Here is a 23,224-nt window from a genome sequence, read left to right as displayed (position 1 = left end):
TTTCAAACTTTCAAAGGCCAGAAATAATACCTCTCGTATGAAATGATTTTAAAAAGAATATCTGTAACACACGTCCTGAATGGAAAATTGCCTGTCATACCAATGATGCATTCTAAGAGTGATGTTTGTGGAGAAGTTTAAACTCTGTCAACATGTTTAATAGAATTTTTTAACAGCCAGGATTCAGTGAAGGAAACTGCATGGTACAAATACTACTTTAATTTTTGAGCACTTCAGTACAATTAGCTAGTAAAATACACTTGAAACCGCACGATGAGGTCCCAGGTTAGTGGATGAATCATCAATCTTTCTGCCTTTCTTTTTATTTCTTTTTTTTAACTTTAATATAATTTACTGTCAAGTTGGCTAACATACAGTGTATACAGTGTGCTCTTGGTTTTGGGGGTAGATTCTCATAATTCATCGCTTATATACAACACCCAGTGCTCATCCCAAGTGCCCTCCTCAATATTGGCCCATCATCAATCTTTTTGCCTTTCTTCTTATTTCTAACTGGACCACATAAGAGAGGGCAAGGGTCATGGTTAATTCATTATTGTGTTCTCCTTTGTGCTTTAAATATAAGCTGCTCAGTAAATACTAAGAAACAAGCCAACAAACATTTTTTATTTTGTCTCCTATATTTCACAAACTATACAGTAATTCTTTGGGTGCTTTATGACTTCATTTTCCCCAAAGAAAGTTTTTGAAATGAAAAGTTCCTAAGGGTTAAGATAGCTGGAGAAGCCCCAAATTTAAAACAAAACAAAACAAAAACTTCTAGAAAAAGACCATTGCATAACAATGAGGCCTGACAAACAGCTTGTACGTGCCTTTTTGCGAACCTTTTTGGGGCTCTCGGAGTTTTTTTATTTTTGTTTTATTTTAGAAAAAGAGTGTGTGTGAGTGGGGGAGAGAGCAGAGGGGGAGAGAGAGAAAGAAAGAGAGGGAGGGAGGGAGAAAGAATGAATCCCAAGCAGGCTCCATGGTCAGTGGTTCAGCATGAGTCCAACATGGGGCTCAATCCCAAGACCCTGGGATCATGACCAAGAGTCAGACGCTCAACCAACTGAGCAACCCAGGTGCCCTGCAAACCTTTTTGTCTAATCTTCAAACATGTTTAAATTTTAACTTAAAAAAAAAAGCCAAACTAATAGCATCTCTTTAAAATATTTAATCTTTTCTGGCTTTCTCAATTTTAAGTTCTTATTCATGTATTTCTGTTCATTGATTGTAATGCTTGAGATTTACTTAAATTTTTTTTCTTGAAAAAACACTGCTAATTACTGGGAGATTATTACTTCATTTGCAAAACTGTGATTAATACCGCTGGAGAGAAATCTCTTGTTTGTACATTATTACAGCACCAACTGTGAGTTTTGAAATGAAGACACACTCATTATGAATTAAGTTCTTGAGATCCTGATATTTTCTTGCTAACCCATCTATTTATCATGTACACATTTTCTGAAGTAAATCTGGATTTGTGAAAAGCATGAGTGAGACTTAGTTATGCACAATGTAAGACATGTCAACAAAACACTCTTGACATGTAAGTTTTATGATAGTAAATGGACTTTAAAAAATATCAATCCTCTTAATTTCAAGTATATAATAAAACAGAACCATGGTTAAAATAGCCTGTGTATAGAAGGGGATGGTTTTAAGATAAAATCTTCAAAGAGACTCCCTTCTGCATTACATAATTGAAATATTTTCATAAAACCATCTACTACTTTAAATTGTGTATTAAGGAAAACCATTATCTTTATGTTGTCTCTTAAGTATTTCAATATTGTCATCTTCCTTTCGGTTTACCACTATATGTTTTATTCCCAGGTTGTCAAGAAGCTGCTGCTTAAAAAAAAAAAAAAAAGAACATCTTGAGCTTTTAACTGTTCTCTTTATTTCCAGAGTAATGTCATCCTCTTGTTAGACACCACTAGCCGAGCCCTTCGACGTCTCATCCTCCCTTCCGAAGAGGTTACACCTAAGAAATCTTCCTGGTGGAACAAGGAGGAAGCTGTAAGGAATACCCAACTTGTCCAGCAAGTTGCCAAGGACTTCTGTAGTTTTCTACCTTAAAGATGCATGCATGCCCATTCTTCTCAGGGCCTTTTATTTACAGCACAAGAGAATTCTCTTATTGTGCGCTTGTAGATTTTAACGCAATATGAAAAGACACTGATACACATATAACTAACACCAATAGCTTTTTTTTGTATACATCATACTCACATGAAGACTTGTCAGGACTGAGCTATAATAATGATAGAGATTCGTGGGCTTCTTGAGGGTGATATTCATGACAAATTCCTAATCATGCAGTCACTGAACTGTTTTTGAGTTAATATGTTTATGTTTTGGATTTATATGATAAACTGACAAGTATGACACTCGAGTGCACCTACTAGATGAATGAACATTTGAACTTATTAACTAAATTAAACTAGTAAATAAGTTTCAGGCCAACCCAAGAGAATTTATTCTGCCATTCAGAGAAAGGTAATGGATATAAAATACGACTTACCTTCTGCCCTGCAATACATAAGTCTTAAAAGACCATGGAAAAAAAAAAAAAAGAGAGATGTTTTAAATGCCATAAATACATTCAAATCTACAAAAAGCAGTATTTCCTTTATGTCTATATTATCGTATAAATTCCACAGTTACTCGCCAGATAGCATATTTATCTCTAACCAGTATTTGGCATTATTTTTTAAACTTTTATCCTAAAAGATGTTTTAGCACATAGTTCACAATAAATTTTGAATTATATTTAAATCCACATCACCGTAAGAGCCTTGGAGTAAATAAAGAGGCGGCTTCTCTTTTTTTTTGGATTACATGTTTTACATGTTGGAGAACTTTATTTAAGGGAAAGCAACTGAAGAGACATGACTGCATCTCACACATTTAATGTGAATATTTTGTTTGGTTTTGTCTTTAGGAAACTTATAAAATGTGTAAAGAATTTTCGCACAAAAACTGGCTAGTATTCTACAAAGAAAATGGGTGAGTGCTTTGCTATAGAAGATTGAAACTGGGATCCTTAGTTTGCCCATTCTGTTTCCTCATTTAATTATACTTGCTTATTATAAAACCAATATAACCACATTACAAATATGCTATTGTAAAAGCAACTCATCCCACATTGCAAGAACATTTAAATCCAGACCTAAGAAAAGACAGTGCTCTTAATTTCAAAGTACCACCACTGCCAGCTTGGTGGTTATCAGCATCCATTATTTCTTCTTATGCATACCCCTACAGAGTTTAGAGTTTTATAGATCTGTTTTCTCAATTAACATTTCTCTTTATTATTCTTTAGTCTTGAAAACATTCTCTTTAGGGTTGCATGAAGTATCATGAAATGACTGTGCCATCGTTACTCAATCGTTATCCTCATCATTTCCTTTCAAATAGCTTTCTTCTCCTCTTTCAGGAACAGCCTGACTGTGCTGGATGTTCTCGAAGGGCGAACACACACCATCTCACTTCCCATCGACCTCAAGACCGTCTTCCTTGTAGCGGAGGACAAGTGGCTTCTGGTGGAGAGTAGAACACACCAGTGGGTGGATTTACGTAGCGTCTCATAGAGCATTTACCCAGCATCCTTACTGTTCTGTCTTCCAGTCAGTCTTTTCACAGTTTCTGAATTTGGCGTCTCTATAGGTGAAAGAAGAAGGGGAGGGAAAAAATGAAAACCAATTAAATATCACTTCACGGAGTAATCATGAAAGTGTTTCAGAGAATGACATTGAAATGAACAGTAGAAACATAATGACTTTTATGTCTGATCCATATTTCTTTGGATTTTTCCTATTAGTACATTGAGAATCCACTGTATTCTTACCAAACCAGAGATGCTTCAAAATAGATTTTTATTTTATCCTCTCTTCAGAGGGTCATAGTCTCTGCCCTAGAGCTGTTGCCTTTTTGGAACTTCACAGAATTCACCCCTTAGAAGTTTCTTCTTCATTCTGTCTTGATTGGTCTTAGTTATGTTTGTGTTTGTGTTGCCTGCCACCATTGGACTATATACACTTCTTGATGAAAGGGCCATTATATGCACTTGACATAAATAGGGTGCACAGTAAATTTTAAGTCCCCCTCCCTCACACATTACCTCTACTGGCTAAATACAGACTCTCTCTTCCCCTCGGGTCACAAGCAGAAGTAGCCTGCTGCAAAAGATTTCTGCCTATATATACATCCCTATTTTAGAAATCTTAAAAATAAGTAGATCAAGGGGATTACAATGGTTACAATGGTTAGGGCTTCTGTCTCTCAGCTGGTCAGAAATCAAAGACCAGGCTCCCACTTGACTGACTGACTGATGAAACAGTCATATCAATAGCGGGTCCCATGATACAGGGGTGGGGGTAGTTTCTCATTAGAACTGCTTTATTTATTTGTTTATTTATTTATTTTTATTATTATTATTATTATTATTATTGTAGCCCTTCCTCTTACAGGAAGTGTTAGATTTTGGTTCATATTTATTAGTGCATTGTTATTATGCACTGCTCCTTATACACAGTGTTGAGAAGTTATTTGTTAATTCATGAGGTAACTCAGAAACTACAAATTTTACTCTGAATATAAAAAAGAAGCCTTGGGGGAAAGGGGTAGAATTCTGATTTTTCATAGCCTGGACTCACAATTATTAAAAAAGAAGAACTTTTTTCACTTAGATGTTTTGTTTGTTTGCAGGAAATATCTTTTAACTAAGCCTGCACACATCGAATCTGAGGACAGCGGGGTTTGCCAGTTGTACGCATTGAAAGAGGAGCTGCCTAGCACAGGATTTGGAGTCATACAAGGTAAATCCCATGTTCTTTGTGTTTATGACTGTATGGGTACGTGCTTACAGTCCCCTAGAATCCTTTTAGAGCAGTAACATCAACATATGTTAAGTTCATACTAAAAGGGAAAGCTTAGTAACTACTTTAGAAATAGTAAATGAGAATCTACTCTTTTTTTAAGTTCTGTCATTGATTTTTCTAACTGAGAAATCAGAATTTTTATATACATTCAGGTGCCAAGTCTAATAGTCTTTTAGGGTAGCATCTTTTCTTTTTTTACACAGACCATCAGATGTCTACTTAATTCATCACAGTTTTGGGGGGTGAATAGTACTTATGGAAAAAAATCTAAAACATACCATTACCAGCACTGGTTGGGGCAGTTTCACATCATTTCTGCAGGGTGCTATTAGTGATAATATGCATCGCTAATAAATTTTTTTTAATGTTTATTTATTTATTTTATTTATTTATTTTATTTTTTTTCAACTTTTTTTTTTTTTTTTTTGGGACAGAGAGAGACAGAGCATGAACGGGGGAGGGGCAGAGAGAGAGGGAGACACAGAATCGGAAACAGGCTCCAGGCTCCGAGCCATCAGCCCAGAGCCTGACGCGGGGCTCGAACTCACGGACCGTGAGATCGTGACCTGGCTGAAGTCGGACGCTTAACCGACTGCGCCACCCAGGCGCCCCTATTTATTTATTTTTTAATATATGAAATTTATTGTCAAATTGGTTTCCATACAACACCCAGTGCTCACCCCAAAAGATGCCCTCTTCAATACCATCACCTCCCCTCCCCTCCCTCCCACCCCCCCATCAACCGTCAGTTTGTTCTCAGTTTTTAAGAGTCTCTTAAGCGCTAATAAAATTTTGAATTCAGTAAATACTTGCATTCACTTAGAGAAGATGCCTTGACTGTAAAAACGGAGTTTTCTCAAACAAAAGGCCATGAATATAATTAAACTGTTTTCTCTTTTTTAACTTGTGCTTTTCTATTTGAGTTGGCAAGAATGAAATCTTGCAAAAATTAATTCCTGGAGCATTGTAGGGGCATATGGTATCTAATGTTTCTCTGCCACTGCAGAAACAGATTTCAGCATACCTCATAAAATTTCAAGTGATCAACTATCATCTGAAAATCTAAGTTCAGCAGTGGGACAAAAGATTGCCTCTCCTAACCGAATTCTCTCAGATGAGACTAGTTATGCTACGGTTGTTGTTGGTTTCCCAGATCTCATGGTAAGCACCAATATTTTCATTTATTCAATAGATGTTTTTTTTCTACTTGGTTTAGCCTCTAATCTATAAGGCTAGTTGAGGAGTGATTAAAAATGTAATGATATTCTGGTAAACATTTTAGATCAAGACTATATTCCAAATCAGTCATTAAAAAATGCATTCTACATAAAGAGTTTCATTGCTTTTTTAAAATTACCATTTATAGGGTAATGTAATTATATTGGTTCGTAAGGGAAAGCCCGTATTCTCCGTACATGGGAGTTCATGTGATACAGTTAACTGCTTAACCTACTGATGGTAATTTTATATCATATTGTCTTGTTGTGTGCTCGTGTAATCCGTCAAGAGGAACATTGGAAACTTAACAAAATAACATGTCTTCCGGAATTTTTTAAAGTTAAATTTGTTGGGGTCTCATTACTGTCAATTAAATTTTTTCAACACTCACGAACATCTATTCACCTTCCGCTGAGTTTTGCTCTGACTTATTGTGTCTTTGCAGCATCCAGATTATGGCGATAGTCTCAACTTAAATCTGCCTTAGATGGTCCCTCCTACCATTACGTACTGTTATCTGTAAAGAAGGGACTATTTGTAATTGACTTCAGGTGAAGCTAGGTCCCATCTTCCTCTGATGGAAATGTGGGAAAATGAAATATAAAGGTGATTTAAGTCCATGTTGCCATCTAATAACCTTAGAGGTAGCTCCATGTGTTTTGATTAAACATTTAATTTTCATAATTTCCTTTGTAGCTTTTGTTTTTAAATAGAATCATTTAAAGATAAAAACATGGGCTCTGCACGATGGTACACCAATCTCACATAAGCTCAACTTTTTAATGTAATTAATGAATGATGAGTACTTCAGGGTATAAGGCATTTGAAATCCAAAACCCAGTGGATAATATGTGGCTTAGGATTTTGCCATATGTCTTCCTACTTATCAAGGAGAAAGCATTTGCTATGGTATTATGTAACTGAAAATGAAACATGTTGTTGGAATATAGTATCTACTGCAGCCTTGACTGAATGAGAGTTGTGTTTAGTATGCTTTCTTAATGAGTGCTGTCATCAATAGAGAAAATACTAGAGCTATTTTTCTGAAGGTGGAATCATTTAAAATACTGATCTTCCAATTGAAGAAACTAGTATAGAAATGTAATGTCACTGTAAAGATTTAGAAAGTAAAAGTATTTTACACTGAGTATAAGACACCATTTGTATTAACCTTATAGGAATCCTTTATAGCCTGTAGGACTAGTAACCTTGTTAAATTAAAAGCTCTATCCCCACTTCTCCCTCTCCTCTCTCTCTGCCCCTCCCCCTACTCAGGTCCTCTCTCTCCGTCTCTCGAAATAAATAAATAAACACTAAAAAAAGCTCTATCTCCCCCTACTTAATATGGCACACAACATACAGGAGGTGTTCAGTGAATATTTGTTAAATGAAAGACTAGGGTCAGTTAAGGAGCCTTTCAACATTTTATGGTAACAATCATACCTTTTAGGACCTAACACAAAAGTCAGGCATTGCACTATTCTAAAACCTTTCTTGCATGATAATTAATTTTTAAAATAATTTTACAAGGTTTTATAGATGAAGAAACAAACAGAGAAGATATATCTCCTGGGCCACACAAATTATGAGTGAGGGAGCTGGGATTTGAGGTCAAGTGTGACTGACCCTCAAATCTGTATCCTTTCTCTTGTATCACAGTGCCTTCCTGCTTTTATGTGAATTTCTTTTAATCCTTCATAAAGCTATCAATAAGGGGGTATGTCACCTCTCATTAACTTTTTATAGCATTATCAGAGGTACCTAAATTATTATAAGCTTATTATCACTTTCCTAACTTAATGCCACATAGCCACAAAAACCTATAGCAAACATCATCCTCAATAGTGAAACACTAAAAGCATTCCTTTTCACATCAAGAATAACACAAGGATACCCATTATCGCCACTTCTATTAAACATTGTACTGAGAATCTTAGACATAATCCATAACAAAATTTTTGATCAATTGAATTTCATCAAAATTTAAAGTTTTAGCTCTGTGAAAGACACTGTTAAGAGAATGAAAAGATAAGGCTGGGAAAAACTATTGGCAAATCACATTTCCAACAAAGGACTTGTATCTAGAACATATAAAGATTTCTTAAAACTCAAGAGCAAGTTGGAGCACCTGGTGGCTCAGTCGGTTAAGTGTCTGACTTCAGTTCAGGTCATGATCAGTTCAGTTCATGAGTTCAAGCCCCGCATTGGGCTCTGTGCTGACACTCAGAGGCTGCAGACTGCTTCAGATTCTATGTCTCCCTCTCTCTCTGACCCTTTCCCGCTCGTTCTCTCTCTCTCTCTCTCTCTCTCTCTCTCTCTCTCTCAAAACAAAACACCTCTAGAGCAAGAAAACAAATATTCCAATATAGAAAACAGGCAAATAGTGGCCCAGTGTGAGGTATCAGAGGTTAGAGACTGAGCAGGTGAGGACATCCGTGATGGGGGAGGGTGTCATCACTCGTGATGGGAATTCACTCCAGGCAGGATGCAGACGGTGCCCATGAAGATGTAGAAGTAACATGGTGTAGACGCCCAAGTAAGGCAAGGAGGGCATCCTTTCATGAGCGTAGCCCAGTGTGGACTGTCAGGACCAAGGAGAGTAAGGAGGGCATTTGCCCAGGAGGGAAGGTTAGTAATGGGACGGCATATGACTCACATACAGTAGAAGTGAGCAAGAAAGTAAATATATTAAAGATAATGAAATCTAGTTTCTCATTAGAAGGGGGTTACAGATAAAGAAAGGAAAAAAACTAAAATGAATCTCATAGTTGTTGAATTGGAATTGGATTTATTTGTGTGAACTCACAGTTTTCAATATATTTAGATAGATATAGAAATAACTTTGGAGGTAAATGTGAAAAAAAAAAAAAAGGGCAAAAGACTTAAACAGAGACTTTACCTGAGAGGATACAGAGATTAAGTACATGAAAAGATGTTCACCATCATTAGTCATTTAGGAAATGCAAATTAAAGTCATGATGTGAGGGACACCTTAACTGACACAGTCAGTGAAGCATCCGACTTTGACTCAGGTCATGATCTCACGGTTCATGAGTTCAAGCCCTGCATCGAGCTCTGTGCTGACAGCTCAGAGCCTGGAGCCTGCTTCAGATTCTGTGTCTTCCCCTCTCTCTGCCTCTCCCCCACTCACACTCTGTCTCTCTCTCCTTCAAAAATAAATATTAATTTTTTATTGACAATAAATTATAGTTAAAAAATTAAAAAAAATGTTTTTAGATCATGATGAGATACTATACACGCCTTTGGAATGGCTAAAATAAAAAAAAATACTGACAGTAACAAGTGCTGACAAGGATACAGAGCAAATGCAACTTTCATACATTTTTATGGAAAAGCAAGGACAAGTAATAATCAAGACGTTGCTGAAGAACCTACTAAATTTCAAGGTTTATTATAAAGCTTCAGTAACTAAGTGTGGTATTGGCGTGGGGGAAGAAAAAGAAATAAGAGAGCAGAATGAAGTACCCAGCAACAGATGCATGCATATATAAAACTGTATTTTATGATAGCAATGTTAATCAGTGCCATTTAGTATCTGGTGGTATTTAGACAATTAGCTATCCATGTGAAAAAAGGACGAGTATGAATCCCTGCCTCATGCCATTCACAAAAATAAATCCCTAATGGGTTAAGGATTTAAATGTGAAAGACAAACTTTAAAATGTTTAGAGAATACATAGGAGAATGTCTATGATCTTGGAGTAGGAAAGGACAAATACATATTTGGTAAAAATTTGAAGTCAAGCAAGAGGGAAAAAATAACACAAAATTCCAGAAGAGTTATAAACATCTGGGGCAGACAGGAGATATGAATGGGATACAGCATTCAGGGACCTTAGAATGCTGGTAATGTCCTGTTCCTTATGCTAGAGAATGAATGAACCAGATATTTGTTTCATTTATTTCAAGGTAAAAAAAAAAAAAAAAAAAAAAAAAATCTATATATATATATATATATATGTTTTATATTTCACATTTGCCTAAAAATTATAATTATTGGTGAAGCAGCTATTTTCTACACCAGAAGGTCAAGAAATAATTTGGTTTTCTTATACTTGTGAAATACAAGTTTACCACCGGTATCTGCTTAAAGGGCTGCATTGTAGCAGGTGTGGTGAATATAGTTTATAGTACCATAGCCCCTTGAACAATAAGAGGGGATTTAGGGTGCTGACCCCCTTCACACAATCACAACTCCACAAATATAACATCTGACTCCCCAAAACATAACTACTAATAGCCTACAGTTGACTGGAAGCCTTACTGATAACATAAATGATCAACACATATTTTGTATGTTATATACATTACATATGTGAAATAAAGTGAGTTAGAAAAAAGAAAATGTCATTAACAAAATCATAAGGAAGAGAAAATACACTTATTGCAATTAAAGAAAGAGAATCATAAGGAAGAGAAAATACACTTACTGTAATAAAAATCCACATGTAAGTGGACCTTCACAGTTCAAACCTGTGTTGTTCAAGGGTCAACTATATTTCGGTACTTTAATCTTTTTTTTTTTTTCTTTCAGTCACCCAGTGAAGTCTATTCTTGGAAAAGGCCATCATCTCTTCATAAACCAAATGTCACTGACACAACATTCTATGGAGGAAAGAAAACAAGTGAAAGTCCAAAGCAGAGCAATTGTGTGACTCTTTTAGATACTAATCAAATAGTCAGGATTTTGCCCCCAGGAGAAGTCCCTCTAAAAGATATCTACCCAAAAGGTAAGAAACTTACCAATTCCTAATTTGCCAAAGTAGTAAACCTAGTTTTCTTTTGGTAGGGATATTTAACTTATCATTGTCATTCTGTATTTATAAATGTGGATAAGTCTACCAGGACCTAGCAGCTTAAAGAGTCCGAGGTGTGGGCTCATAAAGCTTTCAGTCAGTTTCTCGCAGTCTCTGATTGAAGCCACTGCTGTTAGAACTCTTTTTCCTTTGCTTTATAATCTGAACAATAACTTAACTTAGAAGATGTTTTCAAAGGGACTTTTAAAAATTCTTAGACTACTAGGCATAGAAAATGGGGCCCGACTTATGATGAAAGACCAGGGACTCATGCAGACTGATTCACTTAGTAGTTCTCTCAAAGTCATCTTATATTTATTACTGCAAGATATATGCCAGGTCCTGTGCCACTTTTCCTCATATACATTTATTTAATCTTCAAATCTCCATTCTGTCATCAGTGTACTCTCTAGCTTATATGCAGGGAAGCTGACAAAGGAAGGCAAGATGGCGTGCCAAGGGCCACACCACCGGTGGCTGGTAGAGCCCAGATCTGCACTAAGGTCTTCCTGTCCCAAGTCTAGAGCTACTTTTGCTGGACCACACAGGCTTTCATCATAATGGATAATTATGAAAATGTTTGATCATTGAGCCACAGATTATTATTTGCATCGTAGTGGTAGTAATATGTTGTCCTGTGTTTACATTCATTATATCACCGTGAACTTAAGAACTATAATGCTACATGTATTATAATCTATTACTGGGTTTGGAAGTCCTGGTTATATGATAATATTTAGAATTCACTTCTTCCAAATAAATCACCATTTCCTCAAAATGTTTTTTACGGTAGAAGAGGCAGGTGAAGAAAGTGACAGTCTCAGTACAGTGCCATGGTAGGAATACTCACAAGGTGATCTATGAAAGGGGAGGCTCACAGTCCAGACTGGTGATGATGAGCTGACCCTTGAAAGGATAAATGGGATTGAATCAAATGAAGGAATTGTTTCAGGAACAGGGAATCCTATGTGAAAGGTACAGAGCCATGAAGGCATCCCAGGAAATACAAGAAATTCTATACCAGAATTTAGTGTTATCTCCAACTACCCAGAAACCTGGGAGTCAGCCTTGATACTTCTTCTTCATCTTCCTCTCTATCTAATCCAATCACAAATCATCATGTCCTTTTGATACAGCCTGACTACTGTATTTTGTATCTACCCACTTGACTAGAGTTCTATTACCAACATCCAAATCACTGCCATCTTGCACCAGAATATTGCAACAGCCTCTTGAGAGCTTCCTCTTCCAACTCTTTCCGCATCCTACCCATTCTCCACACACCAGACAGAGTGATATTTTTAAAGTATGCATTTGTTCTTATTAAGTTTCAGATTATACAGAGTAACATTCACCCTTTTTTGTATATAGTTCTGTGAGTTTGACAAACACATACGGTTGTGTAACCATCACCTTAACTGAACAGAGGACAGTTCCATCTTTCCAGAACCCGCCCCCCCCCCCAGTGCTTCTTTGTGGTCAACCTGTCTACCTACTCCCTAACCCCTGACTGATCTGTTTCTGTCCTTATGGATTTGCCTTTTCCAGAATGTCATATAAATGGAATCATATAGTATATGGTCTTTCAAGTCTGGCTTCTTTTACCCAATATCATGTATTTGAGAATCGTTTGTATTGTTTTGTGTACCGGTAGTTCATTTTATTGCCAAGTAGTAATCTGTTGTGTATATGTGCATGCTTTGTTCATGCTTTGTTGGTAGATAGTTGGATCATTTACACTTTTTGACAATAATGAATAAGCCTACTCTGAACATTTATGCACAGATCTCTAAGTGAACATCAGTCTTTGCTTCACTTGGGTAAATATGTAGGAATGGCATTTTTACATTATATGATAAAACTGCCAACCTGTGTTCCAAAGTGGCAATCATTTCGCATTCCTCCCAGCAATGAATGAGAGTTCTAGTTGTGCCTCCTCACCGGTTCTTGGTGTCGTCAGTCTTTCCGGCAGGTGTGTAGCAATAGCTCATGACGATTTTAATTTGTATTTTCCCTAGTGCCTAATGATGTTGAGCATCTTGTCACGTGTACCTTCTTTAGTGAAAGGTCTGACTGTTTGCCCTCAGGTTATTTGGTGTTTTTGTTTGTTTGTTTATTTGTTTTAGGAGTTTTGTGTGTTCCTTATATATTCTGGATACAAGTCCACTATCAGATATATTCCTTTCAAACATTTTCTGCCTTCTTGATGAAGGGAAAATCTTCCCTTCTAGAAATTTTATAGTTTTAGATGCTCCATTTTGAGATGATATTTTTTTAAATGGCACAAGGTGTGGATTGAGACTCATAGTTTTGTATGGAGATACTCACTGTTCCAGCATCATTTGCTGGAAAACCTGTCCTTCTCCATTGAATTGCAGCATTCAGACCTCTGCTGAAAATCAACTGACCACATATGTCTGGGTCTGTTTCTGTATTTTGTATTGTGTTCCATTGATCTCTGTATCTATCCCTTCACTAACAGCACATTCTTGGTTATTTCCTAGCTTTGTAGTTTATAATGAGTGTCAAAATCAGGTAGTATAGATCCTCTAACTGTTGGTAGGGATCAGTGGATAGAAAATTACTAAGAGGAAATCAGGGATAAGGAAACCTATGGGCTAAATCGACCTAACAGGATTCTTGCTGAAGTCAGGCCAGGGTGATCAGACCTTACCTGGGGGGAGTAGAGGATGAGGAACCTGATCACATATTGAGGCGGGGGAGAGGATTCTTGCTAAACTTACTTATTAGCAGGACTCTCGCTGAAAGTGGACAAGACAGAGATGGACACAGAAACCCAAAAGTCGGGGTCTGTTTGGGAAGAGGATCCAGAAGAGCCTGACTAGAGTTTGGTCAAAGGAGATAATCTTTGTCACCATCCATGTCAGTAGCACTTTCATTTACTTTCACTGCTGCACATATTACAGTTTATTCATCTGGTCTTTGTTGATGCACAGTTAGGTTCTTTCCAATTTTTGCTGTTACAGATAGTGGGCAATGAATATTCTTCTATCCCTCTCCTTGTATATATGCTGAGAGTCTGTCTGTCTGTCTATCTATCTATCTATCTATCTATCTATCTATCTATCTAAAAGTAGAATTATCAAATTGTTTCCCAGCATTGTTCCAGCAACATAAAAGGGTTCCTGATGCCCCAACCTTATCCACTCTTTCATTTTTTAATATATGAAATTTATTGTCAAATTGGTTTCCATACAACACCCAGTGCTCATCCCAAAAGGTGCCCTCCTCAATACCCATCACCCACCCTCCCCGCCCTCCCACCCCCCATCAACCCTCAGTTTGTTCTCAGTTTTTAACAGTCTCTTATGCTTTGGCTCTCTCCCACTCTAACCTCTTTTTTTTTTTTTTTTCCTTCCCCTCCCCCATGGGTTTCTGTTAAGTTTCTCAGGATCCACATAAGAGTGAAACCATATGGTATCTGTCTTTCTCTGTATGGCTTATTTCACTTAGCATCACACTCTCCAGTTCCATCCACGTTGCTACAAAAGGCCATATCTCATTCTTTCTCATTGCCACGTAGTACTCCATTGTGTATATAAACCACAATTTCTTTATCCATTCATCAGTTGATGGACATTTAGGCTCTTTCCATAATTTGGCTATTGTTGAGAGTGCTGCTATAAACATTGGGGTACAAGTGCCCCTATGCATCAGTACTCCTGTATCCCTTGGATAAATTCCTAGCAGTGCTATTGCTGGGTCATAGGGTAGGTCTATTTGTAATTTACTGAGGAACCTCCACACTGCTTTCCAGAGCGGCTGCACCAATTTGCATTCCCACCAACAGTGCAAGAGGGTTCCCGTTTCTCCACATCCTCTCCAGCATCTATAGTCTCCTGATTTGTTCATTTTGGCCACTCTGAGTGGCGTGAGGTGATATCTGAGTGTGGTTTTGATTTGTATTTCCCTGATAAGGAGCGACGTTGAGCATCTTTTCATGTGCCTGTTGGCCATCCGGATGTCTTCTTTAGAGAAGTGTCTATTCATGTTTTCTGCCCATTTCTTCACTGGGTTATTTGTTTTTCGGGTGTGGAGTTTGGTGAGCTCTTTATAGATTTTGGATACTAGCCCTTTGTCCGATATGTCATTTGCAAATATCTTTTCCCATTCCATTGGTTGCCTTTTAGTTTTGTTGGTTGTTTCCTTTGCTGTGCAGAAGCTTTTTATCTTCATAAGATCCCAGTAATTCACTTTTGCTTTTAATTCCCTTGCCTTTGGGGATGTGTCGAGTAAGAGATTGCTACGGCTGAGGTCAGAGAGGTCTTTTCCTGCTTTCTCCTCTAAGGTTTTGATGGTTTCCTGTCTCACATTCAGGTCCTTTATCCATTTTGAGTTTATTTTTGTGAATGGTGTGAGAAAGTGGTCTAGTTTCAACCTTCTGCATGTTGCTGTCCAGTTCTCCCAGCACCATTTGTTAAAGAGACTGTCTTTTTTCCATTGGATGTTCTTTCCTGCTTTGTCAAAGATGAGTTGGCCATACGTTTGTGGGTCTAGTTCTGGGGTTTCTATTCTATTCCATTGGTCTATGTGTCTGTTTTTGTGCCAATACCATGCTGTCTTGATGATGACAGCTTTGTAGTAGAGGCTAAAGTCTGGGATTGTGATGCCTCCTGCTTTGGTCTTCTTCTTCAAAATTACTTTGGCTATTCGGGGCCTTTTGTGGTTCCATGTGAATTTTAGGATTGCTTGTTCTAGTTTCGAGAAGAATGCTGGTGCAATTTTGATTGGGATTGCATTGAATGTGTAGATAGCTTTGGGTAGTATTGACATTTTGACAATATTTATTCTTCCAATCCATGAGCAGGGAATGTCTTTCCATTTCTTTAAATCTTCTTCAATTACCTTCATAAGCTTTCTATAGTTTTCAGCATACAGATCTTTTACATCTTTGGTTAGATTTATTCCTAGGTATTTTATGTTTCTTGGTGCCAACCGTATCCACTCTTGTAGGCATCTGACCCCGTTATTGTGGTTTCAGTTTATCTTTCCCTAATTTCTAGTAACTTGAAGAATCTTTTTACATGTTGCAATTTACTCTTCTGAGAATTGCTTGTTTATATCTTTTACCATTTTTCTCTTAGATGCCAGGAGTTTTATTTCCCCTCACTTGTTTAAGTAGAATTCCTTAAATATACCAAACATATATAAAGTGCTTAGCATAGTGTCTAACACACAGGAGGAATTTTATAAATGTGGGCTGTTAAAAAAAAAACAAAAACTAGGAGAATGACAAAAGGAGATACCAGGATGATAGTTGTGCACAGATCTAGGGATCAACCCATTCAGATGAGAACATATGAAAAAAGAATAAATATGTGACTAACAAGCATTATCATAAGGGATAAAAAGTAATGAAATTTTGTGAAATTTTAAGAAGCATATATCAAAACCATGAGATAATTATCATCCACAAGTTAGGAGAGGAGTAACTGATGTTAAAGTGTTCTAGTGCCTTACATTATTCAGGAAGAAGGCAATGATACTAAGTTGATGTGTTTTATTGTGATACTAAGTTGATGTGTAAGTTAGGAATTGAGTATATAACTTCCAAAGTAGTAGTGAAAAGATTATAGCGTCAAAAATACTTTTGCTGGTTAAGAAGCAATCTTTGAGCTGATGCTGGTATAAAAAAATAGGTAATTTTTTTTAAGTAAATAGAATCCAACCATCTATCTGATTAGCCAGGAACTAATGCATATCAGCCTTTTATTAAAGAAATCAATAGAAACCGTAAAGGCTACTCTCTTGGTGGCTTTTACAAAGATGGTATAGCTTTTGTTTAATGCAAACGAGGAGAGATTTATTCCTTTCTTCCAATCATTTTTCATCTAGGGAAATGTTAGCTGTTTTTGTTTTTTTTTTGTTTTTTTATCACAGTTCTCGGCTCTTTAAGCACAAAATAATGACTCTGGATTGAAATTGATGCCCTGTGTTTTGAACTTTGAGTAAATTCAAAGATTTGGCATTGGCACGATTGCAGGGCATACATCACTCTTAATCTGTAAACACAGAAGTGTGTTAAACCTGGCAGTTAACAAATGTCCATCAAATTACATTGCTAGAAGGAGTGAATTTTTTAATATAATTTCATCTTCCCTCTGAATGTGTTCGTGGTTGTTTTGTCTGACAGCTTTTATACCTCCTTCTAACCTTGGCACTGTGCACATAAGCTGTCCCCACTGTTTGCGGGAACTATGCAGGAAGCACTGCAGCCGTGACTTCCCTTTAATCATTAGTGAACTCATCCTCGCGCGTAGCTTACACCTATCTTGGAAATCCACCTGGATTATAAATGTAATGGAAATTTACTGAGCCTCCGTCCTCTCTACAGCGTTGAAACATTTAAAACGGATTGACAAGGATTTGGCTAAGTTTGCAGGGAAGTCTGGCCACGATTTTCACTTCCTTAATTCAATCATGTATTCTAAGCTGATTCGTTTTCAAATCAGTAAACATCAACTCTGATCATTTTTCAAGCATTTACCATTACCACCGCTACCATTACCCTTAATATTACTTTGATGTGCTTTATAACCATGAATTGCCTTTTCTGATACATGAAAATATTTTTTAGCACCAGGAGTAAAATTCTTGCTTTCTCCTTCTTGAAATAGACACAGTCATTATTGCATTTTCTCACCCTCTTTATGCCATGGAATTAATTTGCACAGTGAAAGAAAAAAACGATGTAGGGGAAAAAAAGTATTTTAAAATAAGTTGACTTACTTTGTTTTCACAGGCCATCTAAAAACATTGATGGCCATAGCTCAGCTTCATTCTGCTATGTATGAAAAAAGTTCCCATGAGTGACAAGCCAAAAATATAAGTCTGTTAACTAGACAGCTCTAGGCATCCCAACCTCTTCAGTAACTGGTCATTTTTGGCAAAGAACCTGGGTCCATAAATAATTCAACCTACTTCAGCTGGGTCTTAGCCGCAGGAACTGTCAAAAATGATAGATGGTGCAAAACTTTATCCGAGACTGACCTTCTATCCTAGGCAGCATTTCCAGTGCAGGCCTGTGTGACAGATGATAAGCATGCTTGTTTTCTGTAAATGGCCATCAGGGGACAGCCAATTGAGCTGGGTGGTCAGATTACCATAGTAACTCTCTTGTCTTACCCTCTGTTATCCCTGGACATTACCTCCATTTCCTCCTAAACCTCTGACCCCTGGCACTCCTTCTTGCCTTGCTCTGCAACTCATACCTGGCCCCAGGCCCATGAGTCTCACCCTGGAGTCTTTTCCAAGTCCCGAAAGGCCCTCGGTGGGTTGGATTCGGTCTGGTTTGGTTAAAAGGAACTTTCCTCATTGTGCTGTGGGCTCCTTGAATAAGGGAGGAATCAACCTCCTTCTTCTCTATCCTCAGTGCTTTGTGTAGTATCTGGTGCAAAGTGAGCTTAACCATGTTTGTTGAATAAATAAGAGATATTTTGAGTTTTGAATTTTTCAGATGGTCTAACTCAGAAATCTTCAGCTAAAAACATGAAATAAAAATGCCAAGTTTTTAATTTTTTTGTAAACTACATTGGATAAATCCAGTGTGAACATCCTGGATATCTCATTCTAATCTGGAATTGTAATAAGATATAGACAACCGAAAAAATCTTTAAGAGTAAGGGTTCTGTAGAGGCACCTGGGTGGCTCAGTCAGTTAAACATCCAACTTCAGCTCAGGTCGTGATCTCCTGATTCATGAGTTTGAGCCCTGCGTCAGGCTCTGTACTGACAGCTCAGAGCCTGGAGCCTACTTCAGATCCTGTGTCTCCCTCTCTCTCTCTCTCTCTCCGCCCCTCCTCAACTCGTGCTCTGTCCCTTTCTCTCTCTCAAAAATAAACATTAAAAAAAAAATTTTTTTTTTTAAAGTATGGGTTCTGTGTAAGGGAGATTTTTTTAAGAGACACTGATAGCCAATATTTTGTAGAACAATTTTAAATGTTGTTGCCCTAGGGTCAGCCTAGGTAGGAGCTGTGTAGAGTGGTGGACAGAGCAGAGACTTCAAAGCTGGAACGGCCTGGTTTGAAAGCCGCCTACATCACCCTCCAGCTGTGTCACCACAAGCAAGTCACATTATTACCATAATTCTGTAAGTCTCAGCTTCCTCATCTCTCGAGCAGGAATCATAAGTCTTTGTTGTCAGTATTAAAAATACTACCTGTAAAGACTAAGCAGAGTCTGGGGCACCTGGGTGGCTCATTAGGTGAAGCGCCGACTTTGGCTCAGGTCATAATCTCACAGTTGGTGAGTTTGAGCCCTGCTTCAGACTCTGTGCTGACAGCTCAGAGCCTGGAGCCTGGAGCCGGCTTCAGATTTTGTGTCTCCCTCTCTCTCTGCCCCTTCCCCACTCCCACACACTGTCTCTCTTTCTCTCTCTCTCTCTCTCTCTCTCTCTCTCTCTCTCTAAGTATCAATGCACATTTAAAAAAAAAAAAAAGCACTAAGCAGAGTTTCTGACACAGCAGTGGCAGCTAGGGATGATGAGTGGTGTAACTCAAGGCTTTGGAAAAGAAATCAGCAGTCCCCTGGAATCCTCCTGGAAACACCTCCAGAACTGGAGATGGGAGCTCTGGCCCCTCTATGTCATTCCCCTCTTCTTCCCCCACCGTTTCATAGTTTCCGTGATCCAGAGCCCTCACCCCACTGGCCCATGCTCACCTCACCCTCTCCCGTCTTGCATGGCCCTCATCACTACAGGCACCGTGTGTGGAGCAACTGCTAATTAAGTGCTTTGCAATTACCCAATTCATCTGACCCCCCAAATAATGTTTATGATGCTCAGATGCTGTTACCCCCATTTCACAAATGACAAAAGCAGTGAGATCATTAACTTGACCAGCCAAAAACGCAATTAGGACATATCAGAGCCAAGGTTTTATACCAGGCCAGTCTGATTACAAAGTGGGTACTGATTCCACTACGTTATACTGTCATTGTGACTTCCCAGGAAGGAAAAACAGAATTCACGTGATGAAATAATTTCATATAAACTCTAAGTGCTGAAACTTCTCATCTTGGGAAGCTAGCAAAGACAATGAAAAGAACTTGGGTAATTTTCTGACAGTAAAGAATCATAGCCTAATATGCATGTATTTGACAATCTTTGTGTTTCCTTGACAAAAACATAACCTAGAGACTAGACTTGGCCCAGGACCTTGTCAGGTGGGTCTCAGAGTTTTGCCTGAGTGTACTGGTAACTTCATTCCACTTTTAGCAACATTCATGCTTTCTTTTGGTCTTATTTTGCTATCCTGCTGTAATTTAATACTCTGCTCAATGCTGTGACTTGTTTGCAGATGTTACCCCTCCACAAACAGCTGGTTATGTGGAAATCACTGACCTTCAATCAAAGAAACTCCGATACATCCCTATTCCCAGGTAATTCACTTTCACCTTTCTCCTCCGTTTGTATGTCAGATAGAAAGTGAGCCAAGTCTTCCCAAGTGCTCTGAATAAATGTGTGCTTTTGCTTCCTTAAATAGCAAGCTCTTTTTTCCCCCCAGTTGCACTTGGCTTATGTCTTGCTGCTGTTCTGCATGGTTTACTGCTATTTTTATTTTCATTTGGGAAAAATGTCATATAGGTATAAGTCTAACAAACTTCAAGGCTTCATTTCTCTTTTTTGATCTGTCCTAATGATAAGTTTTTCTGTAACTGAAATAGCATTTTCAGTATTGCAGAAATCTTCGGGCTTCTTAAATGTTTTTAAGTTTTTATTTAATTCCAGTTAGTTAACCTACAGTGTAATATTAGTTTCGGGTATAGAATATACTGATTCAACAATTCCACATATCACCCGGTGCTCATCACAAATGCACTCCTTAATCCCCATCACCTATTTAACCCATCCCCCCACCTACCCCCCACCTCTGGTAACCATCAATTTCTTCTCTACAGTTAAGAGTCTGTTTCTTGGTTCATCGCTCTCTCTGTCTTATTTTTTTCCCTTTGCTTGCTTGTTTTGTTTCTTAAATTGCACATGTGAGTGAAATCATATGGTATTTGTCTTTCTCTGACTGTCTTATTTTGCTTAGCATAATACTCTCTAGCTCCATCCACCGTATCTATTAACTTTACATATTAGTTTTTGGAGGCAAATGTGTTCAAAATGTCAAAGGAATTTAAATAGCATTTGTTTAATATTGTTTTTAAATGTGCTACTGTGCATCTGCGGTTGTGAAGGCTATGTAGTAGCTAAAGGCTTCCAGAGATTTAGAATGAAACTCATGATCATTCACTGCTCTTATTATTGTCCAATGATGGAAGCAAAGTATTCAAACCAGTTGGATGGACGATACAGAAGGAAAACAACGTGTTTGGTGTCTACCCTTGAGGAGCACAGGTGTCCTCTCCAGTAGCCCATCCCTTTCTGGATGCATCCATGCCTGATCTCCCTCTCTCAGCCTAACTGAGCCCCTGCTCTGGTCCACCTGGCCTAGATTCTTCCTTACATTGCCCCCCCGGGGCCAACTCCTCCTTCTTCTAATTTTTTACTCTGCTTTGGCCTAGATTGACATCACATCCCCTACTAACATATACTTCCTGACAGGCAACTGAGACCTCACAACACAGGGGTGAAAGCCTCAGCTGAGATGCCAAGCAGAGGACCCTGGAGAGCCATCCAACAGGAGAGAAAGGCCAGCCACACCAAGGCTGTCAGTCATCCATGGCACCCGCAGGCCACCTTTGCACCCATTCCTCTAACCCCTAGAAGTAAATAGCTCAGCATGACAGTACACAGTAACTCAGAAGCACAGCTTTATTTCTTAGGACCCTTAATCAAGGTCAATAAATATGAAGAATAAAAGCATTACTCAAAAAAATAGGTTTACTTGTTCCAACATATAGAAGTATGGCTTCTTAGAGCATCTCACCTTGTCAATTTCATGGAAAATGGCTTTTGGTCATTTGGGGAAATTCCTTACTCCATATGAATTATATGCTTATTAAAATATACTATTAGTTCAAGCAACAGAAGCAAAGAACAACTTTTTGCTTTTTACATTTATAAAGCATTAATAATCTTTTCCAATATTTCTCTTAATTTCTCCCTCATTGGCCCTAGGCTTTATTTTGTTGTTTTTCCGTTTTAACTTTCTATGTGGACCATGTTCTACCTGCCATAGGAACAACATCTGGAAGAGCAGCTGTGTGTATAGCCAGTGCCAACTGGTCACTGTAATGCATTCATTTAGAGCTGTACTGTTCACCGGAAATATAATGCAATGTCATTTTATGTTCCTTCCTAGCCATATTCAAAGAGGAAAAAGAAATCGGTGGAATTAACTTTAACTAAACATTTTATTAACGCAATGTATTTAAAATGTCATCATTTTGACACATATTCAATATAAAAGTTTTAATGAGATATTTTACATTCCTTTTTTCTTCTAAGTCTTTGAAATCAGTATTTATTTTACACTTTGGGAACATCTCAGTTTGGACTTGCCATATTTCAAGTGCCATGTGATTTAGAGTCTGTTCATTATCAGTATATCCTGAATTTCTCTTGAGATTAGCTATTGCCATTTTTGGCATATATGCAGTCCAAGAGAACAACCCATCTGGATTTCAGTTTTCCTGCTAGTTGCTTAAATTTAGCATTCTGCTAGATAGCTGGAATTTTCCATCTGATGGCTAACTTCAGATAACAGAAAATACAGTGACACTGCATGTAACTACAGAACCAAAATGAGTACATCACTTTTGCCCCCAGTAAAATTTGAGTATTTTTCCTCAAATTTTTGTATTATTTCCATCTGTAAAATGATACTGCCTAGCTCTCATGTGTGGGTGTATGTAAATCTGGGCTTCCCTCTACTATGATTCTATGTGTTCCTTAAAGACCTTGCTATTATGTATAAAAGAGAATATGCATTTAAAACAAGGTGAAGAAGGGGCGCCTGGGTGGCTCCGTCAGTTGGGCATCCGACTCTGGATTTCGGCTCAGGTCATGATCTCACAATTCGTGAGTTTGAGCCCTGCGTCAGTCTCCACAAACAGCACAGAGCCTGCTTGGGATTCTCTCTCTCCCTCTCTCTGCCCCTCTCCTGCTCATGCTCTCTCTCTCTCAAAATAAATAAATAAAACTTAAAAAAAAAAAAAAACAAGGTGAAGAAGAGATTCTAGGGCAAATTGCAGTAAATGTGATTTTTTTCACCCTTTTTTTGACGTATTTTGACATTAATCAAGTTTCATACTATGAAGAGTTAAACATTTAGCCAGTAGATACAGTACTCAACAGTCATACATCTTGAGTGCTCTTGGAAGAATTACAAAC

The 23,224-nt window shown here is 37.8% G+C and overlaps 1 protein-coding gene across 1 annotated transcript in view; it reads left to right on the top strand.

The window, feature by feature from the left end:
• VWA8 (von Willebrand factor A domain containing 8) overlaps nucleotides 1-23,224 on the top strand; it is a 365,564-nt gene that overhangs the window by 246,193 nt on the left and 96,147 nt on the right. Inside the window, exons 30-36 of the mRNA XM_058684129.1 lie at nucleotides 1,915-2,025; nucleotides 2,951-3,015; nucleotides 3,446-3,571; nucleotides 4,717-4,826; nucleotides 5,896-6,050; nucleotides 10,663-10,858; nucleotides 20,241-20,322. Of these exons, the coding sequence (XP_058540112.1) occupies nucleotides 1,915-2,025; nucleotides 2,951-3,015; nucleotides 3,446-3,571; nucleotides 4,717-4,826; nucleotides 5,896-6,050; nucleotides 10,663-10,858; nucleotides 20,241-20,322 (845 nt within the window). The remainder of the gene's footprint in view (nucleotides 1-1,914; nucleotides 2,026-2,950; nucleotides 3,016-3,445; nucleotides 3,572-4,716; nucleotides 4,827-5,895; nucleotides 6,051-10,662; nucleotides 10,859-20,240; nucleotides 20,323-23,224) is intronic.

Source organism: Neofelis nebulosa, chromosome 1 (genome assembly GCF_028018385.1).
Source record: "Neofelis nebulosa isolate mNeoNeb1 chromosome 1, mNeoNeb1.pri, whole genome shotgun sequence".
In the NCBI taxonomy this organism is placed as follows: Eukaryota; Metazoa; Chordata; class Mammalia; order Carnivora; family Felidae; genus Neofelis; species Neofelis nebulosa.
Note: the sequence above shows the minus strand (reverse complement) of the source record. Positions and strands in the feature narration are given on the sequence as shown.